The 18,893-nt window shown below is 44.1% G+C and overlaps 2 protein-coding genes across 3 annotated transcripts in view; both read right to left on the bottom strand.

The window, feature by feature from the left end:
* Nucleotides 1-2,199, bottom strand: part of LOC116677570 (laminin subunit beta-1-like) — a gene marked incomplete at its 3' end in the record, with an annotated part of 29,054 nt that extends 26,855 nt beyond the window's left edge. Inside the window, 1 exon segment of the mRNA XM_032507964.1 lies at nucleotides 1,835-2,199. Coding sequence (XP_032363855.1) covers nucleotides 1,835-1,859 — 25 coding nt within the window.
* Nucleotides 2,200-8,293: 6,094 nt separating this feature from the next.
* The window catches only part of lamb4 (laminin, beta 4), a 55,078-nt gene continuing 44,478 nt past the window's right edge, over nucleotides 8,294-18,893 (bottom strand). For both annotated transcript variants that reach the window (XM_032507963.1, XM_032507962.1), the window contains 11 exons: nucleotides 18,247-18,343; nucleotides 17,798-18,167; nucleotides 17,544-17,710; nucleotides 17,072-17,289; nucleotides 16,689-16,889; nucleotides 15,689-15,833; nucleotides 12,135-12,342; nucleotides 11,244-11,379; nucleotides 11,003-11,170; nucleotides 9,545-9,698; nucleotides 8,294-8,840 (listed from right to left, as the gene is read on the bottom strand). In XM_032507963.1, coding sequence (XP_032363854.1) covers nucleotides 8,701-8,840; nucleotides 9,545-9,698; nucleotides 11,003-11,170; nucleotides 11,244-11,379; nucleotides 12,135-12,342; nucleotides 15,689-15,833; nucleotides 16,689-16,889; nucleotides 17,072-17,289; nucleotides 17,544-17,710; nucleotides 17,798-18,167; nucleotides 18,247-18,343 — 2,004 coding nt within the window. In that variant the 3' untranslated portion in view covers nucleotides 8,294-8,700. The remainder of the gene's footprint in view (nucleotides 8,841-9,544; nucleotides 9,699-11,002; nucleotides 11,171-11,243; nucleotides 11,380-12,134; nucleotides 12,343-15,688; nucleotides 15,834-16,688; nucleotides 16,890-17,071; nucleotides 17,290-17,543; nucleotides 17,711-17,797; nucleotides 18,168-18,246; nucleotides 18,344-18,893) is intronic.

The following is an 18,893-nucleotide window of genomic DNA, read 5'->3' as shown; positions in this document are numbered from 1 at the left end:
CTATAGTGTACCTGTCTGTAGTGTCTGTAGTTAATCTGTCTGTAGTGTACCTGTCTGTCTGTAGTGTCTGTAGTGTACCTGTCTGTAGTGTCTGTAGTTAATCTGTCTGTAGTTTACCTGTCTGTAGTGTCTGTAGTGTACCTGTCTGTAGTGTCTGTAGTGTACCTGTCTGTAGTTTACCTGTCTGTAGTGTCTGTAGTGTACCTGTCTGTAGTGTCTGTAGTGTACCTGTCTGTAGTGTCTGTAGTTAATCTGTCTGTAGTTTACCTGTCTGTCTGTAGTGTCTGTAGTGAACCTGTCTGTACTGTACCTGTCTGTAGTGTCTGTAGTGTACCTGTCTGTCTGTAGTGTCTGTAGTGTACCTGTCTGTAGTGTACCTGTCTGTCTGTAGTGTCTGTAGTGTACCTGTCTGTAGTGTACCTGTCTGTAGTGTACCTGTCTGTCTGTAGTGTCTGTAGTGTACCTGTCTGTAGTGTACCTGTCTGTCTGTAGTGTCTGTAGTGTACCGGTCTGTAGTGTACCTGTCTGTCTGTAGTGTCTGTAGTGTACCGGTCTGTAGTGTACCTGTCTGTAGTGTACCTGTCTGTCTGTAGTGTCTGTAGTGTACCTGTCTGTAGTGTCTGTAGTGTACCTGTCTGTCTGTAGTGTACCTGTCTGTAGTGTACCTGTCTGTAGTGTCTGTAGTGTACCTGTCTGTCTGTAGTGTCTGTAGTGTACCTGTCTGTAGTGTACCTGTCTGTAGTGTACCTGTCTGTAGTGTACCTGTCTGTCTGTAGTGTACCTGTCTGTAGTGTACCTGTCTGTAGTGTACCTGTCTGTAGTGTCTGTAGTGTACCTGTCTGTCTGTAGTGTCTGTAGTGTACCTGTCTGTCTGTAGTGTCTGTAGTGTACCTGTCTGTAGTGTACCTGTCTGTAGTGTACCTGTCTGTCTGTAGTGTCTGTAGTGTACCTGTCTGTAGTGTACCTGTCTGTCAGTAGTGTCTGTAGTGTACCTGTCTGTAGTGTACCTGTCTGTCTGTAGTGTCTGTAGTGTACCTGTCTGTAGTGTACCTGTCTGTAGTGTACCTGTCTGTAGTGTACCTGTCTGTCTGTAGTGTCTGTAGTGTACCTGTCTGTCTGTAGTGTACCTGTCTGTCTGTAGTGTCTGTAGTGTACCTGTCTGTAGTGTACCTGTCTGTAGTGTACCTGTCTGTAGTGTACCTGTCTGTCTGTAGTGTACCTGTCTGTAGTGTACCTGTCTGTAGTGTACCTGTCTGTCTGTAGTGTACCTGTCTGTAGTGTACCTGTCTGTAGTGTCTGTAGTGTACCTGTCTGTCAGTAGTGTCTGTAGTTAATCCTGGATCAGTGGCTGCATTATTTTTATATTTTAGATATCAAAGTATTTCTGATTAAATTAACTTTTATTATTTTAATAATTTTATAATTAATTAAATATTTCCTTCTTCTGAAAACTTCTTAATTACTAAGATTAAACGTTATGAATTCGTTATTGGCTGAATTATAACAACATAGTAATTATAATAACATATCTTTATCAGGGGGATAGGAGAGGGTTGATTATTTAACCGATTAACCGACTCTCAGCAGGACATTCCTTCAGCTTTGACCGGAAGTTAAGACCAAAATTAACGTTTTCTTTCAAACTTTATTGATTTGCAGCTGATTAACAGAAGAAGCAGAACTTTATGCTGTTATTAGAGTATAACAGAACTTTATGCTGTTATTAGAGTATAACAGAACTTTATGCTGTTATTAGAGTATAACAGAACTTTATGCTGTTATTAGAGTATAACAGAACTTTATGTTGTTATTAGAGTATTTAACGGGAACTCACCGAGCAGCAGCGCGAGCCCCAACATGCTGCTGGTCTTCAAAGGAAAAACCAAACGGAGAAACGTCCCGGTCCGTGAGTCCGTGAGTCCGTAGATCCCGGTCCGTGAGCCCGTGAGTCCGTAGATCCCGGTCCGTGAGTCCGTAGATCCCGGTCCGTGAGCCCGTGAGTCCCGGTCCGTGAGTCCGCCAGTCCCGGTCCCCTTAACGTTAGAAAGCCGCGAGACTCTCCAGACCCTGAACGTGTCCGGGGTCACAAAGCGGAGCTGCTGGTAATGGTTACGGGTTAGAAAGCCTGCAGAGACCCAGACCCCCTCAGACCCGGACTCCGCCTCCTCAGATCACATCCCCCGGTACCTATACCTCAGCTCCACACTTCCGGGCTGACTTTCAAAATAAAACTGGCTGAAACGTTGAATGCTTGTTGAGCTATGTCTTTACTAAAGCCTTAATACTAGTATTATTTTATAGTTTAATAATAATAAAATAATTAAAACTATATAAAATTTTATAAGTTAGATATTGTATAAAGCAGGAGCTATAAAGTGTCTTATAGAATATATTATATAATATGTACACAACCGGTCTTGGGAATTCCCATTGACTTCCATTATAAACATATATGTATATATATATATATATATATATATATATATATATATATATATATATATATATATATTATACTTTATTAATCCCACAAGGGGAAACTACACTTTTCACTCTGTTGTTATTACACACATTACACACACATGCTCAGGACCTCCACATGCACTAATGGGGAGATGTCAGAGTGGGGGGGCTGCCCATGGAAAGGCGCCCCGAGCGGTTGGGGGTTCGGTCAAGAGGAGGAGGTGAACTGGCACCTCTCCAGCTACCAGTCCACCACCATACTTTAAAAATACAAAGAGAAATCATCTTCTATTACAAAACAAGAAAAACTTTAATATGTGAAAAAGCCTTTCAGTCGGATGCTTTTAATCTGAAATCCATGTCCCATGACTTCCTGTGTGACAGCCACAGGTTTCTGTTCTCTGGTCTCTTTGTTCCAGGGAAGAGGGCACGTGACTTTATTTATATTATTAAATTATTATTAAAGTATGTATGTCCTAATGAGATTAATTATGAGTTAACTAATTAAGAAGATTATTATGAGTTATTAATGAGATTAATTATGAGTTAACTAATTACATTAATGAGATTAATTGCATTACTTTAATTGTCTGACAGCTCCAATACACACACACACATAGGCTTACATATTTGTACGTGTAAAGTACATAAAGCTGTCAAATACTATAGATGAAGTATAAATTACAGTATTTCCCTTTTGGAGTAGAAAAATAACAAAACATGGAAATACTCAGGTAAAGTACAAGTACCTGAACATAGTACATGAGTGCAGTAATTGAGTAAATGTACTGATGATGTTCAGTTCCAGTCAAACAAGTTTTATAATTTTAATATTTAATTCGTCAGCTTCTCTTTCAAAATGAAAAACTCTTTTAAGGAACGTGGAGTTAGTGTTTCTCGTTCTTCTGAAGAATCTGCTGGACTTCCCCTCCCCCTCAGGGCTCAGACACACACACACACACACACACACACACACACACACACACAAACAAACACAGACACACACACACACACACACACACACACACACACACACACACACACACACACACAGGCAGACAGACAGACACACACACACACACACAGACACACACACACACACACACACACACACAACACACACACACACACACACCCACACAAACACACACAGGCAGACAGACAGACAGACACACTCACACACACACACACCCACACCACACACACACACACACACACACACACACACAAACACACACACACACACACAGACACACACAGGCAGACAGACAGACAGACACACTCACACACACACACCCACACCCACACACACACACACACCACACACAGGCAGACAGACACACACACACACACACACACACACACACACACACACACACACACACACACACACACACACGTCCTTTGTTGTTGCAGGTGAGGTTTAACTATGTGGGAGGGTGGGAGGTCTGTGTGTGTGTGTGTGTGTGTGTGTTTTGGGGGAAGGGGGTGTTTGGGATTCTGACCCCCCACCTGAACATCTGAAGGCTTATTCATGCCCCGCTGCACTCTGGGTAACGACTGTGAACGTGTGGTGGCCTGCAGAGAGTCGAGCTCTCAGCCAATCAGAGACTGTCTTGTCTGCCTGAGGACAAACATTAACACCTGAAAGAAAACAGCATTAACACACACACACACACACACACACACACACACACACACACACACACACACACACACACACACACATGTTTTAGATTTAGAGATTTTACTATTCTGATCACTAAACAACAGAAACAGTTAATGAAACTATATAACTGATCATGTGACTCTGAGGATCAGCACTGATCAGCTGACCAGAAGGACCAGAGAAAACCAAATGGAGAGAAAGACCATTAAACTGTTTTCCGTGGTCATCTCTTAGTTGTCATGGTGACAGCCGTGTAACGTGAATTCCTAATCCCGCCCTAATTGTCTCCAAAAATTTGAGCAAATTCTCAAGAGCAGACTCTGCTAGTTGTGGTCTGATAGGACATTAAAATCGGCCTCGGAGCCAGCGCCCGTCGGCGGCTGCATGGGCGGCTGTGTGCGAGTGTGTGTGTGAATCATATCCATCAAATCTTATTACAGAGATTGGAACATTTAATTGGCATTAAAGGGACTGCTCTAAGCTGGTTTAAGTCTTATTTATCAGATCCATCTCAGTTTGTTCATGTTAACGATGAATCCTCTGTGCACGCCAAAGTTAGTCATGGAGTCCCCCAAGGATCTGTGCTCGGTCCAATCCTGTTTACTTTATATATGCTTCCTTTTATTCAGGTAGTATTATCAGGAAGCACTCCATAAACTTTCATTGTTATGCAGATGATACTCAGTTATATCTATCAATCAAGTCGGATGAAACTAATCAGTTAGCTAAACTTCAAACGTGCCTTCAGGATATTAAAACCTGGATGACCTGTAATTTTCTAATGTTAAACTCAGATAAAACTGAAGTTATTGCTCTGGGACCCAAGCACCTCCGTGACGCATTATCCAAAGAGATAGTTACTCTGGATGGCATTACCCTGGCCTCCTGCACCACCCTGGCCTCCAGCACCACCCTGGCCTCCAGCACCACCCTGGCCTCCAGCACCACCCTGGCCTCCAGCACCACTGTGAGGAATCTTGGAGTTATCTTTGATCAGGTCATGTCCTTTAATTCTCACATAAAGCAAATTTCAAGGATCGCCTTTTTTCACCTACGTAATATTGCAAAAATCAGGAATATCCTGTCTAAAAAACAACTGAAAGGTCTCTGCAGGTACTGGGAGGACTGGTAGGGAGATACCCCTGGATTACTGCAGATTTACATGATGCAAACCAAGGTTTTTGCAATGTAAGGACTATTTTACAATGGGGGGGGGGGGGGGGGGGGGTCAGACGTCAGGCTAAACCACGTCAGGCTAAACCACAACAGCAGCAAACCACATATAAGTTGGTGATAGTCGTCTATAACTAACAGCACGTGTCCAGACCAGCACTCTGTTCTCATCCCCCTTTCAGTGGGAGGATAACTTCCCAGTTAGACCCTGCAGCAGGGAGGAGGGAGGGTTCAGGTGGGCATTAGTGGGGGCCCAGGCCCCTGCTGAGGTGGGGGAGGTGGAGGTGGTGCAGAGTGGCTGGAGCTGTATGGAGGTGTCATGGGGGATGGCTTCAGGACTGTCCTTTTGTCTTTCAAAGAAACAGTAGAACTGGTTCAGGTCGTTGTCTGGGGATCGGCCGTTGGGGGGGGTGGGGGCCTTTGGGAGCTGAGGATCTGCTTGAGCCCCCTCCAGACTGATAGAGTCGTTAGTTGAGATCTGGCTCATCATTGAGTTTAAACACAGAGTCAAACCGGGGCTCATAAGTTGTCTGAATTTTTCAAATGGGTTGGTGCTCTAAATGCAATTTTAAATTGTTTTATACAAAGAAATTTGTTTGTGTTTGTTTTTTTATAAAATATATATAAATGTTTTTACATTGTTAAATATAATTGTTTCTATGGAGATTGCCACTTATTAAACCCCTTGAGGGTTTTTCGACAATTGTCCTTCACATCCGTTTTAATGTTTTTGTTGTGAAAATAAATCAAATCAAATCAAATCAAACTGGCGTTGGAGCTTCTCTGAGTACCGTCTTCCTAAACTTTACTTCTTTAAGTCTGTCTGTGCCCCCCCACTCCTGAAGGCCTCTTCCTCAGCCAGCCTTAACCTTCTGAGTTTGGCTGTGAACCAGGGTTTGTCATTGCTGTAACGTACCCCGGTGCTGGAGTATGACGTCACAGACTCTGTCATCCAGACCGCCCAGCAGTCCTGGACACATCCCAGTCAGTAGAGTCCAATCATGTCTGGAGATCCTCCACAGCCTCACTGGTCCACTTCTTTGATGTCTTCACTACAGGTTTGCCTTGGGTGGACCATGACGTGGTCATGGTGTCGGATTCCGGGTCAGTCCCGCATGTCGGAGTCCGGGTTGGTCCTGCATGTTGGAGTCCGGGTCGGTCCTGCATGTCGGAGTCCGGGTCGGTCCTGCATGTCGGAGTCCATGTCGGAGTCCGGGTCATTTAGAATACAAAAATTTGCAGTTTGAGGAAATCTTTCAGGTCAGGAGAGTGCTGCTGGGTTGCTGTCACGTTGTTGCACCAGCTGCTGCTGATGTAGGAACAGACTCCTCCACCTTTAGATCTATGTCTCTGTTGATTGTTTATATAGAAACAGATTCCTCCCCCTTTAGATCTATGTCTCTGCTGATGTAGCAACAGATTCATCCACCTTCAGATCTTTGTCTCTGTTTATTCTTGATATAGAAACACATTCCTCCACCTTTACCATGCGACAGGTGCTACCATGATTTTGGAGCCTCCCTGATCCAAGCAAACATGCTGGGCAAAGAAGAACAGTGCCAGCTATGCCCTGCTCCACCCTGTTACACCCTGCCATGCTCTACAGTTCCTGCTATGCCATGCTCCACCCTGTTCCACCCTGCCATATTCTACAGGTCCTGCTATGTCCCGCTACACCCTGTCACGCTCTACAGTGCCTGCGATACCCTGCTCCACCCTGTCACACTCTAGAGTGCCTGCTATGTCCTGCTACACCTTGTTACACCCTGCCACACTCTACAGTGCCTGCTACGTTCTGCTATGTCCAGCTACATCCCACTATGTCCTGCTACACCCTGCTCCACCCTGCCATGCTCTAGAGTTCCTGCTATGCCCTGCACCACCCTGTTACACCCTGCCCCGCTCTACAGTGCCTGCTATGCCTTGCTACACCCTGCCGTATTCTACAGGTCCTGCTATGTCCTGCTACACCCTGTCACACTCTACAGGTCCTGCTATGTCCTGCTACACCCTGTCACAGTCTACAGTGCCTGCTGCGTCCTGCTAAATCCAGCTACGTCCCGCTATGCCCTGCTACACCCATTAACCCCCTGCACTGCCATGAACCACAACTATTTCTAGTCATAGTTCCATTATCTTTATTTGTGACTTTAATACCCCAACCTGCACCGCCAGACACCACCCACCAACAACCTGGGTCTGTGCCAGGTTTCTCCCTAATAAGAAGTTTTTCCTCACCACTTTCACACTAAATGCTTGCTGTTGGGGGGGAATTACTGGAAATGAAAGGTGGTTCTAAATCTGTTAAGTGTCTGGAGATCACTCTGGTTATGAATTGATACTATAAATAAAATTGAATTAAATTGACCCCCGAACTGTAGGCGTGAAAGTGAACTGTTTTCTTTCTTTATGTTCGCAGTGCTGCACAGTTACATGGAGGTTACTGAACAGCAGACAGGCGCCATTCATTCATTCATTGTCACACGCACGCACACTCATTCATACACGCCTAAAAGTTCTTCTTGAAGCGCTGGGAGGATTCCCAGGATGCACTGCTTCACGTCTGTGTTCACTGTTTTTAACGGTGTTACACAGCGCTAGAAGTTCTTGAGCCAAAAGGAGGAAATAAAGTCCATGTTTTGTGTTTTTTAGATCCTTGAACCTCCTGAAGGTCTCTGCTGAGCTTCCAAGGACAGGATGCTGTTTGAGGAAATGGAGATTCACTATCAGAAGTCTTTCATTATTAAATAATATATTATATTTGAATAGACTTTAGAAGTTAGCCTTTTATCCAGTGTGGAATCAAGGGTGTGTTGTAATCATTTTCTTCAGTCAAATATTTCCTTGTGTTTTCACAATAATAAACAGCTTTTTTGTAGGATGTAGAATATAGAATATTTTATTGTATAAATATACGCATAAAGATACAAACTGGAAACAAATGTTAGAAATCACAAAAAATCTCCAGATTAGTCCAGATCTGGATCTTTACAGTTATGGTTTAACATTTTTTTTCTTCTTCTATGTAATGGCTTACTGATTTGCATTTCAATCATTTGGCTTTATGTATGCACCATCAACCAAGGCAATAGATCTCTTTCTGATTCTGATTCTTACATTTAGTTACTTTTGGTTAGTGGCGACTCTCCGACAGACAGGTCAAACAGGAGAACCAATCCAAAGCATCACAACAGCACCAAACCTAAAATCCGAGGCTGGAAAACCCTCAAAGCAACCAAATGAATATCATTCCACATGTAGCCTAGCTTTTAACAGAAAATGTTCACATATAATCATGGACATTTTCATAGATATCACATTTTCTCCCAGTAACTGCAACAGATTACAGTTGCCTTACATTTGTAATCCGATTACATGGAACTAGTTACTCTTGTTTAGTTGCTACAGAGGTTGTATCCTTCGGCCCGTCTGGAGATTTCCTGTTGAAGTGAATCCGCCGTGTCCAACAACACGGAGACTTCAGCTGCTTTGGCCTCTTTGTTCTGGATCAGCTTCTGGATCTTCTGCTCCAGATCTGAGAACACAAAGATATCCACAGAATACATCCTGGATATCTTCCTTTGGTGAATGAAACAGAGACACTGACTCATTTGTTGGACATAGAGAGAGTTTGTTCTGACCGAACTATCGTCATGTTTCTACGTTCATTACGTCAGGATGTCACGTTCAAAGGAACGGATGCATGGTGAGAACGAGTCTGTAGAGAAACTGCTACGCGCTTGGGAGTGTGTTCACAACATGTAAACAAAATGAGATTCAAGCTCTTATGAAGTATGAATTAGCTAAATCAGATGATATACCATAAAGCTGAAATGTAAAAAACTTGAAATATCCTTGAAGAATTTACATATCTAGTTTCATATTTCTGGCCAGAAGTTCCTTTCACAAGAGGAGCTAATGGATGCCCAGCCTGAGATGAAGAGGTTTAGACCAGGTCTGGGTAGAACACGTGGGACACATGAGCAGAAAACACGCCGTTGGTCTAAAAAACAACCTGACATGTAGAGAGAGAGAAATCTGCTGTTACTACTAATCATGACATCATCTACACGTTACCACACTGAATACTGGGAAGGTAGAGTTCTGTTGCACCGTGTATCTGTGGGTATTATCAAGTACAAGTACTGGTTGCACCTTGTATCTGTGGGTATTATCAAGTAAAAGTACTGGTTGTACCTTGTATCTGTGGGTATTATCAAGTAAAAGTACTGGTTGTACCTTGTATCTGTTGCAATTTGTCCTCCACCTGTTTCTTCATCTTCTCCGCCTCCTCCACAATGTTCTTCAGACGTTCTCCCGCTTCACTCTGAACTGTCTGCTTGGAGTGTTTCTGCTTTAAAAGCTGAAACAGCCTCTTCACGTCTTGCAGCTCCTGTCCCAGAGACAGACAGAAACACTGTGACAACAAGTCTGTACCAGCAGTCAGCCGGTGGAGTCTCCAGAGGCTGGTTTTAGGACGTATGAGACGTCTCCTGTTCAGCAGCCAATAGAAAAGGCAGCCGGTGGAGTCTCCAGAGGCTGGTTTTAGGACGTATGAGACGTCTCCGGTTCAGCAGCCAATAGAAAAGGCAGCCGGTGGAGTCTCCAGAGGCTGGTTTTAGGATGCTACAGATCAAAGACTAACAAGGAGACTACTGTTTTAAACTGGACTTTACTGATTCTGGGTTCCAGGTATTAATGGTTCTGTGTTACAGGTCTTCCTGTTACTGGGTTACAGGTCTTATTGGTTCTGGATTACATGTCTTAATGGTTTTGGTTACAGGTCTTACTGGTTCTGAGTTACAGGTCTCACTGTTTCTGGATTACAGGTCTTTCTGGTTTGGTGTTACAGGACTTACTGGTTTTGAGTAACAGGTCTCCTCTTTCTGGGTTACAAGTCTTACTAGTTGTGGTTACAGGTCTTACTGGCTCTGGGTTACAGGTCTTACTGGTTCTGTGTTACATGTGTTACTTGTTCTGGGTTACAGGTCTTACTGGTTCTGGTTAAAGGTCTTACTGGTTCTGGGTTACAGGTCTTACTGGTTCTGTGTTACAGGTGTTACTTGTTCTGGGTTACAGGTCTTACTGGTTCTGGTTAAAGGTCTTACTGGTTCTGTGTTACAGGTCTTACTGGTTGTGGTTACGGGTCTTACTGGTTGTATGTTCCAGGTCTTACTGGTTCTGTTACAAGTCTTACTGGTTCTGTGTTACAAGTCTTACTGGTTCTGTGTTACAAGGCTTACTGGTTCTTTGTTACAGGTCTTACTGGTTCTGTGCTCCAGGTCTTACTGGTTCTGGATTACAGGTCTTACTAGTTGTGGTTACAGGTCTTACTGGTTCTGTGTTACAGGTCTTACCTATTCTGGGTGAGAGGTATTACTGGTTCTGTTACAGTTCTTACTCGTTCTGGTTACAGGTCTTACTGGTTCTGTTTCAGGTCTTACTGGTTCTGTGTTCCAGGTCTTACTGGTTCTGTGTTCCAGGTCTTAGTGGTTCTGTGTTACAGGACTAAGTGGTTCTCTTTTACAGGTATTACTAGTTCTATGTTATAGGTCTTACTGGTTCTGTGTTTTAGGACTTACTGGTTCTGTGTTTCAGGTCTTACTGGTTCTGTGTTTCAGGTCTTACTGGTTCTGTGTTCCAAGTCTTACTGGTTCTGTGTTACAGGAGTTAGTCGTTCAATGTTCCAGGTCTTACTGGTTTGATGTCGGTGGTCTGGTTTACAGCAGAGTCTGCAGCCTCATAGGCGTCTCTGGCCATCTCTTTGTTCTGGTCAGTCTTCTCTATCAGGGCTTCGAGCTCGTCCTGCAGATCTTTAGGTCGATTCATCAACTTTGTCTCAACTTGGTCCAGTTTGTCCTTCATCTGAAACAGAGAGACACATGTAAAGGACATCAACATGAAATCAAGCAGGGCTGAACCCAGGAGACAGATTTACATCTTGGATGTGGTCTTGGGCCGCGTCTTTATCTCGGCTGGCTGCGTCCAGGTCTCTGACGGCGTGGTCCTGAGCTTTCTCTGCTTCAGAAATGTCTTTGTTGATCTCAGTCACGTCAATGTTCTTTGTCCGCTCCCTTAACACAAAACAAAATATAATTAATAAAAATGATGAAGGCATGAAGGTTAAAGTTGCGTTTCAGTTCAGGTCTTGTACTTTTAGTCAGTTAGGGTTCTTGTTTTCACACAGTACGCAAATTAGTGTTTTCAGAATTAGGATGTTTCATGTTTTCATAGAGATATTTCATGTTTTTAGAGTAAGATGTTTTCAGAGTGATATTTCATGTTTTCAGAGAGATATTTCATGTTTTCAGAGAGATATTTCATCTTTTCAGAGTAAGATGATTTCAGAGTGACATTTCATGTTTTCAGAGTGATATTTCATGTATTCAGAGTGATATTTCATCTTTTCAGAGTAAGATGTTTTCAGAGTGATATTTCATGTTCTCAGAGAGATATTTCATGTTTTCAGAGAGATATTTCATGTTTTCAAAGTAAGATGATTTCAGAGTGATATTTCATGTTTTCAGAGTAAGATGTTTTCAGAGTGATATTTCATGTATTCAGAGTGATATTTCATGTTTTCATAGAGATGTTTCATCTTTTCAGAGTAAGATGTTTTCAGAGTGATATTTCATGTTCTCAGAGAGATATTTTATGTTTTCAGAGAGATACTTCATCTTTTCAGAGTAAGATGTTTTCAGAGTGATATTTCATGTATTCAGAGTAAGATGATTTCAGAGTGATATTTCATGTTTTCAGAGTGATATTTCATGTTTTCAGAGAGATATTTCATGTTTTAGACCAATATTTCATGTTTTCAGACACTGACCTGAGTTCCCGAGCTCTCTGCAGCAGGTCTCGGGCAGTCTTGGCGGTCTCCTGCTGGGACCTCAGGTCGTCGTGGACGTTGACGGTGTTGGACAGCAGATTGTTGATGTCTCTGATCATTGATCGGATCTGATCTGGTGTTCCTGGAAACTGGACGGCCAAAACAGCTTGGGACATTTTCTCAATGTCCTCTGGAGGAACCGTCTCATCTGTCCGGGAGAAAACTTGATGAGATACCTTCCAGGTGTAAGATGGTTCTTTGATGATTGTTGATTAGATTATGCCACCTTTGGAATGCTAATTTAAAATAAATGCCTTTCCTTCCCATGTGAAGCTACTTTCTTTACGCTGCTACCATGTGTGTAGTACTTGTATTTATTTCTTCTCATACTGTAACGCTTGTGTTTCAGTTCTAACTGTTGTTCAGGAGTACTCTATTATACTCTATATACTCCCCCCGCCCCACCTCACCAGTCACTATCTTCTATGTATTTATGATTGTAACTATTATGTGCTCTATTATCTGCTGCCAGGTAGTCCTTCAGAGGGGAGGGGGGGGGGGTCTGTATTGTTAGATTACAGCTGTGAAAGTATAAAACTGTGTGTATATGAACTTTGTTAGATGATATGAGTTAAAGTATAAAACTGTGTGTATATGAACTTGTCAGACCAAGATGGCGGCGCAAGTACATTGTGAGCCTTGCCAATGTACGGTCGCTGATGAACAAAAGAGAGGAGATCCGACTCAGCATTACATACAGCAAGAAACTTTTGAACTGTAATGTCATAATCTTCACGGAAACATGGTTAAACAGCGGAATACCGGACAATGCTATTGAGCTAGCGGGACGCCACACATCCCGGGTGGATAGAACACTAGATGGCTCCGGTAAGACCAGAGGTGGTGGTCTGTGTATCTACATTAACAAAGCTTGGTGCACAAACTCTGCTGTTGTTGGGAGACATTGTTCAGCTAACCTTGAGTTTCTCATGGTTAAATGTAGACCGGTCTATCTACCACGGGAGTTCACTTCAACTATTATCATTGCAGCTTGTCTTCCCCCGGATGCTGACGCCAAGTTTGCTATGAAAGAACTTCACGCAGCCATGAGTAAACAACCGACCGTTTATTGTTGCGGGTGATTTTAATCATTCAGACTTAAAGTCAGTGCTACCAAAATTTCACCAGCATGTTTCTTGTCACACAAGAGGAAACAAAACTTTAGACCATGTTTACACAAACATGGCTGGAGCATTCGTCGCGACACCCCTCCCCCCAGGGACAGTCAGATCACCTTTCTTTGTTCCTCACCCCCAACGTTCCTGCACCTCTCATCAACCGCGTGAAGCCATCAGGGAAGACCATCAAGGTGTGGCCTGCAGGAGCAGATTTATCACTTCAGGATAGGTTTCTACACACAGACTGGAGTAGGTTTGCTTCTCAAGCCACCAGTGGCTCTCACACGGACCCTGACTGCTACGCCTCCTCTGTACTGGATTATATTAACACCACAATAGACAATGTTACAACCCAGAAGCAGATCACCACATAACGAAATCAGAAGCCATGGATGAACAGGAAAGTGCGACTCCTATTGAAGACACGCAATACTGCCTTCAGATCAGGAGACGCACAGGCCTATAGCACATCTTCTTTAAATGCACTTCCATTGTGCCAGTGCCAAAACAGTGCCTTAACGACTACCGCCCTGTAGCACTTACACCCATTGTAATGAAGTGCTTTGAGCGGCTGGTCCTGGCACACCTAAAAGACTCGCTACCATCAACATTGGACTCACACCAGTTTGCCTACCGTAGCAATAGGAGCACAGAGGATGCGGTTTCCATGGCACTGCACTCTGTGCTCACACATCTGGACAATAAGAAGACTTATGCACAAATACTGTTTGTTGACTTCAGCTCAGCATTCAACACCGTCATCCCGGCTAAGTTAATAGCCAAACTTGGAGACCTGGGCATCAACACCTCCACGTGCAACTGGATTTTGGACATTTTGACCAACAGACCCCAGAATGTTCGATCAGGCTCCAACTGCTCCACGTCCATCACACTCAACACTGGTGTACCACAAGGCTGTGTGCTAAGCCCGTTTCTCTACTCCCTCTTCACCTCCAACGACAAGCCTGTGTACAAATCTAATTCCATCAGTTTGCGGACGACACTACGGTGATTGGTCTCATCAGCAACAATGATGAGACTGCCTATAGGAGATCAAGTGCTTGATAGAAGAGATCAAGTGCTTGATAGAAGAGATCAAGCACCTGGACACATGGTGCACTGAAAATAACCAGCTCCTCAACACCACCAAAACCAAGGAGCTCATCGTGGACTTCAGAAAGGAGTCAAGAGGCACGACACCATCCACATCAATGGAATGGCTGTTGAGCGTGTCTCCAGTTTCAAGTTTCTGGGGATCCACATCTCAGCGGACATGTCCTGGTCAACCAACACCTCCTGCCTGTTCAAGAAGGCTCACCAGCGCCTTTTCTTCCTGAGGACACCGAGGAAGAATCAGCTCTCCTCGATTATCCTGGTGAACTTCTATCACTGTGCAACAGAAAGCATCCTGAACAACTGTGCAGCCGTGTGGTATGGGAGCTGTTCTGTTGCAGAGCGCAAGGCACTGCAGCGGGTGGTGAAAACCGCCCAGCGCATCACCGGGACTCCACTACCCCCCATCACTGGGACTCCACTACCTGCCATCACTGGGACTCCCCTACCTGCATCACTGGGACTCCAATACCCGCCATCACTGGGACTCCACTACCCCCCATCACTGGGACTCCACTACCCGCATCATCGGGACTCCACTACCCACCATCGAGCACATCCAGAGGTAACGCTGTCTGCATCGAGCTCGCAGCATCCTTAAGGACTCCTCTCACCCAGCCCACAGACTGTTCTCTCTCCTGCCCTCCGGCAGGCAGTTCAGGGTCCTCCGGACCAGGACCAGCAGATTAAAGAACAGTTTTTTCCCCAGAACTGTCTCTTTATTGAACTCTAATCCTCAATGATCCCACTCCCCTCATATACTGTTAGACTCTCCTCTCCCTCCTCACACTTGCCTCCATCTTGTTATCTGCAATATTATAATGTTCACCTGCACTGACTGTTACTATAGTAACGACTGTTTATATCTGCATCTTTTTTGACCTACTTATCTAATCTTATCTTTGTTAGATGATATCTGTTAAAGTATAAAACAGTGTGGATATGAACTTTGTTAAATGATATCTGTTAAAGTATAAAACTGTGCATATGAACTTTCCCGAGTCATTTACTCTCTTCTGGTTGAGTGGATCCAGCTTCAGAATCTTTGCATCATGTTAAAGTTATATTTATCAGTTTAGATTTGTAAATATTGTTCAAGTCATAATTACCACTAAGGTAAAAGAAATTAGACTTGTATAGCGGGCTCCAAGTTCAATAATCCGTAAGTGTGTGAAAACCACAGCATGCTACCTAACGTCATGAGAACCTTTAAAGTGGGACCGGACAAGACCAGAGTCCTCCAGGGGAGGACCCACCACTGACCCGTCAGGTAGTGTTTGACTCGCTGGATCAGGTGCTTGGTCTGGTTCTTCTCTCTCTCCAGGGAGTCCATGCTGTCAGTGATCTGGTCCTGGAGGTCTTTGGCCCGGTCTTTGGTGTCCTGTGCTGCTCGCTGGGTATCTTTGATCTGGCACAAAAATACAGCTACAACATTAATTGAATTCAATTTATAGTATCAATTCATAACAACAGTTATCTCAAGACACTTTACAGATAGACCAGGTCTAGACCACTCTATAATCTACAGATAGAGCAGGTCTAGACCGCTCTATAATTTACAGATAGAGCAGGTCTAGACCACTCTATAATCTACAGATAGAGCAGGTCTAGACCGCTCTATAATTTACAGATAGAGCAGGTCTAGACCTCTCTATAATTTACAGATAGAGCAGGTCTACACCGCTCTATAATTTACAGATAGAGCAGGTCTAGACCACTCTATAATTTACAGATAGAGCAGGTCTAGACCTCTCTATAATTTACAGATAGAGCAGGTCTAGACCTCTCTATAATTTACAGATAGACCAGGTCTAGACCACTCTATAATCTACAGATAGAGCAGGTCTAGACCGCTACGATGATGTATGAATAGTGGCAATAATACTCACAATAAAGAAAATGGAACAGTGACTAGAAATAGTAGTTTGTATTAGTTCATGTCGCAGTTATAACATTTATTTAACAATGAGACAGAGGGATAAGGTCTCTGGCATTTATAAGGACACCAATGGCACACAGACTACAGCCTTTAATTTGGTTTCTAGTGTCACATCCTAACAGGAGTTATCTCTGGACACTTTACAGATGGAGAAGGTCTCTCTAGCATGTATAAGGACACCAACTGTCCACTGTGGCAAGGAAAACCCTCCTTTAACAGGCATACACCTAGGACTAGTTAATCCTTATTAAACGTTTCTTTATCTGGACCCAGTTAGACCCCCCTGGAGTAGACCCCTGCCCAGTGGTCCTAGGGTAAACCTGCCTTGGTCTGGGACTCCTGTAAACTGGATGGCAGCAGGACCAGTTGATTCTTGGCCCTCTCTGCTGTCTCTGATGCCATCTGACTCACAGGAAGCACTCCGTCACAGTGTGGGCCACCACAGTCCCCGTTTCCCAGATCCAGGGATCCACACAAAGCTCCCCCACAGCCGGAACAGTGCTCCAGACCTGGTCCTCCACAGATCTGCATCAGTCCACAACATACTCACTCATACAACACATTCAGCTGACTGTCACTTTAGGATTATTATCATACTTTAGACTGCACAAACACCCTTAATTATTCATAAGAAGACATAAAGGAACTGCATCCACAACTCTGATTGGCTGATGTGTGAGTCATGTGACTCTCCAGTTAATATTTACCTTTCCTGTAAGGTCGAGCACGCTGAGCTCTTTGACCTTGTTCTCCAGCAGCACCCGGTCTCCGCCGCCTCCGCCGCACATGCTCAGTTTGCGTTTAACTTCCTGTCTTGTGTCCATGGAAACCTCCAGAGCTTTGCTGGCCCTTCTCACTCTCTTCTCATCCAACATGAAGATGGTGTGAAGCTTCTGGATCTTATCCAGCAGAAGAAAGAATAAATCTATTAAAACAAAATACAAATCATAATTATAGAATCTGCACCTCTTACCACCTCTAAATAAAAAAGAAGAAATCTAACCTGCAGAACATGGGTTAATAGATATATTCACATCTATAAGAGTGAAGGGTTATCAGAAGTATTATCTGTCTTTATATGAACATGGGTTAATAGATATATTCACATCTATAGAGCTAACGGTTCTCAGGATTTCTCTGAAGTATTATCTGTCTTTTACATGAACAGCGTTGCTGTACCCTCACTGTGTTGAACCCCCCGTTCACCGCCCGGGGCCTCGGTGACTTTCTTCTTCAGGTTATTCAGCAGGGTGCTGAACTCTAGACGAATGTTGTTGATGTCCGTGTTGAGGAGAGCAGACGGGTCAACCAGAATCATTTTGGGGTTGATGCTGTCCTTCACCTTCCTGTGAGGAAGACCATGTGTTCTTCAGTTCTCTGTGCAGGCTGATGTTGCTGTGAGGCTGTAAAACTCTAAAACCTGCAGAACATACCCAGTCATGGCACACAGTTTCTCCAGCTTCTCCAGACTTGGCGGGGAGAGTCTCGTCAGGTTGGCAAGGCCGTCCAGCTTGGACTGCATCTCCAGCATTTGTTGCCATTGGCAACCGTCTCTGGGCCGCAGGTCCTCGCCATGGACAGTGATGAAGGTCTTGATCCTCTGGGCGGCTTGCTGGACATCGGTCACACTTCTGGCCCAGAGGGTGGTGCACTGGTGGCACTCTGCACAGGCCGGGAACGCCGAGTCATGTCCAGGGGCACACTCATTACAGAAGATACCGGTGATGCCGGGCCGACAAAGACACTCACCGGCCTCAGGGTCACATGACGGACGCTCGGTTCCCTCCAAGTTACAGTCACAAGCTGAAAACAAGACAAGTCATACAGATAAAACCTTACAAGGCTTCAAGACAATGGTAGAGTGGGTTGTCTCTTTACTCACAGATGCACTGCAGGTCTGGGTTCCCAAAGTGATTTTCTCCACATTCGTCACACTGTCTTCCTCCAAACTCAGGACGGCACGGACACTGCCCCGTCACCTGAACGCATCACCACTTCAGTCAATTTTAGGAAAATACTCAACCCAATTCATAAAACCAGACCCAAACGGAAAAATATCTCATACAGTGGGGCTCAAAAGTTTGGGTCCCCCAGGTAAAAATGTGTATTAATGAGCATAAAGAAGCCAAGAAAAGATGGAAAAATCTCCAAAAGGATCAAATGACAGATTAGACATTCGTACAATATGTCACAAAAAGGTAGATTTTATTTCATCATTTACACTTTCAATATTACAGAAAACAAAAAAATGGTGTCTGCAAAAGTTTGGGCCCCCTGCAGAGTTAATACCTTGTACCCCCCCCCCCCTTGTAGCCAGCCAAGAGTCTTTAATTCTTGTTGGAGGTATCTTCGCCCATTCTTCTTCCAAGTCTTCTAGTTCTCCAGATTTCTGGGCTGTCTGTCACGCGCTGCTCCTTTAAGGTCTATCCACAGATTTACATTATGTTCAGGTCAGGAGATTGTGAAGGCCATGGCAAAACCTTCAGTTTACGCCTCTTGATGTAATCCAGCGTGGATTTTGAGGTGTTT

The sequence above is a fragment of the Etheostoma spectabile genome, unplaced genomic scaffold, assembly GCF_008692095.1.
Source record: "Etheostoma spectabile isolate EspeVRDwgs_2016 unplaced genomic scaffold, UIUC_Espe_1.0 scaffold00005315, whole genome shotgun sequence".
Classification (NCBI taxonomy): Eukaryota; Metazoa; Chordata; class Actinopteri; order Perciformes; family Percidae; genus Etheostoma; species Etheostoma spectabile.
The sequence above is the reverse complement of the archived record's forward strand: the minus strand, read 5'-3'. Positions and strand labels throughout refer to the sequence as shown.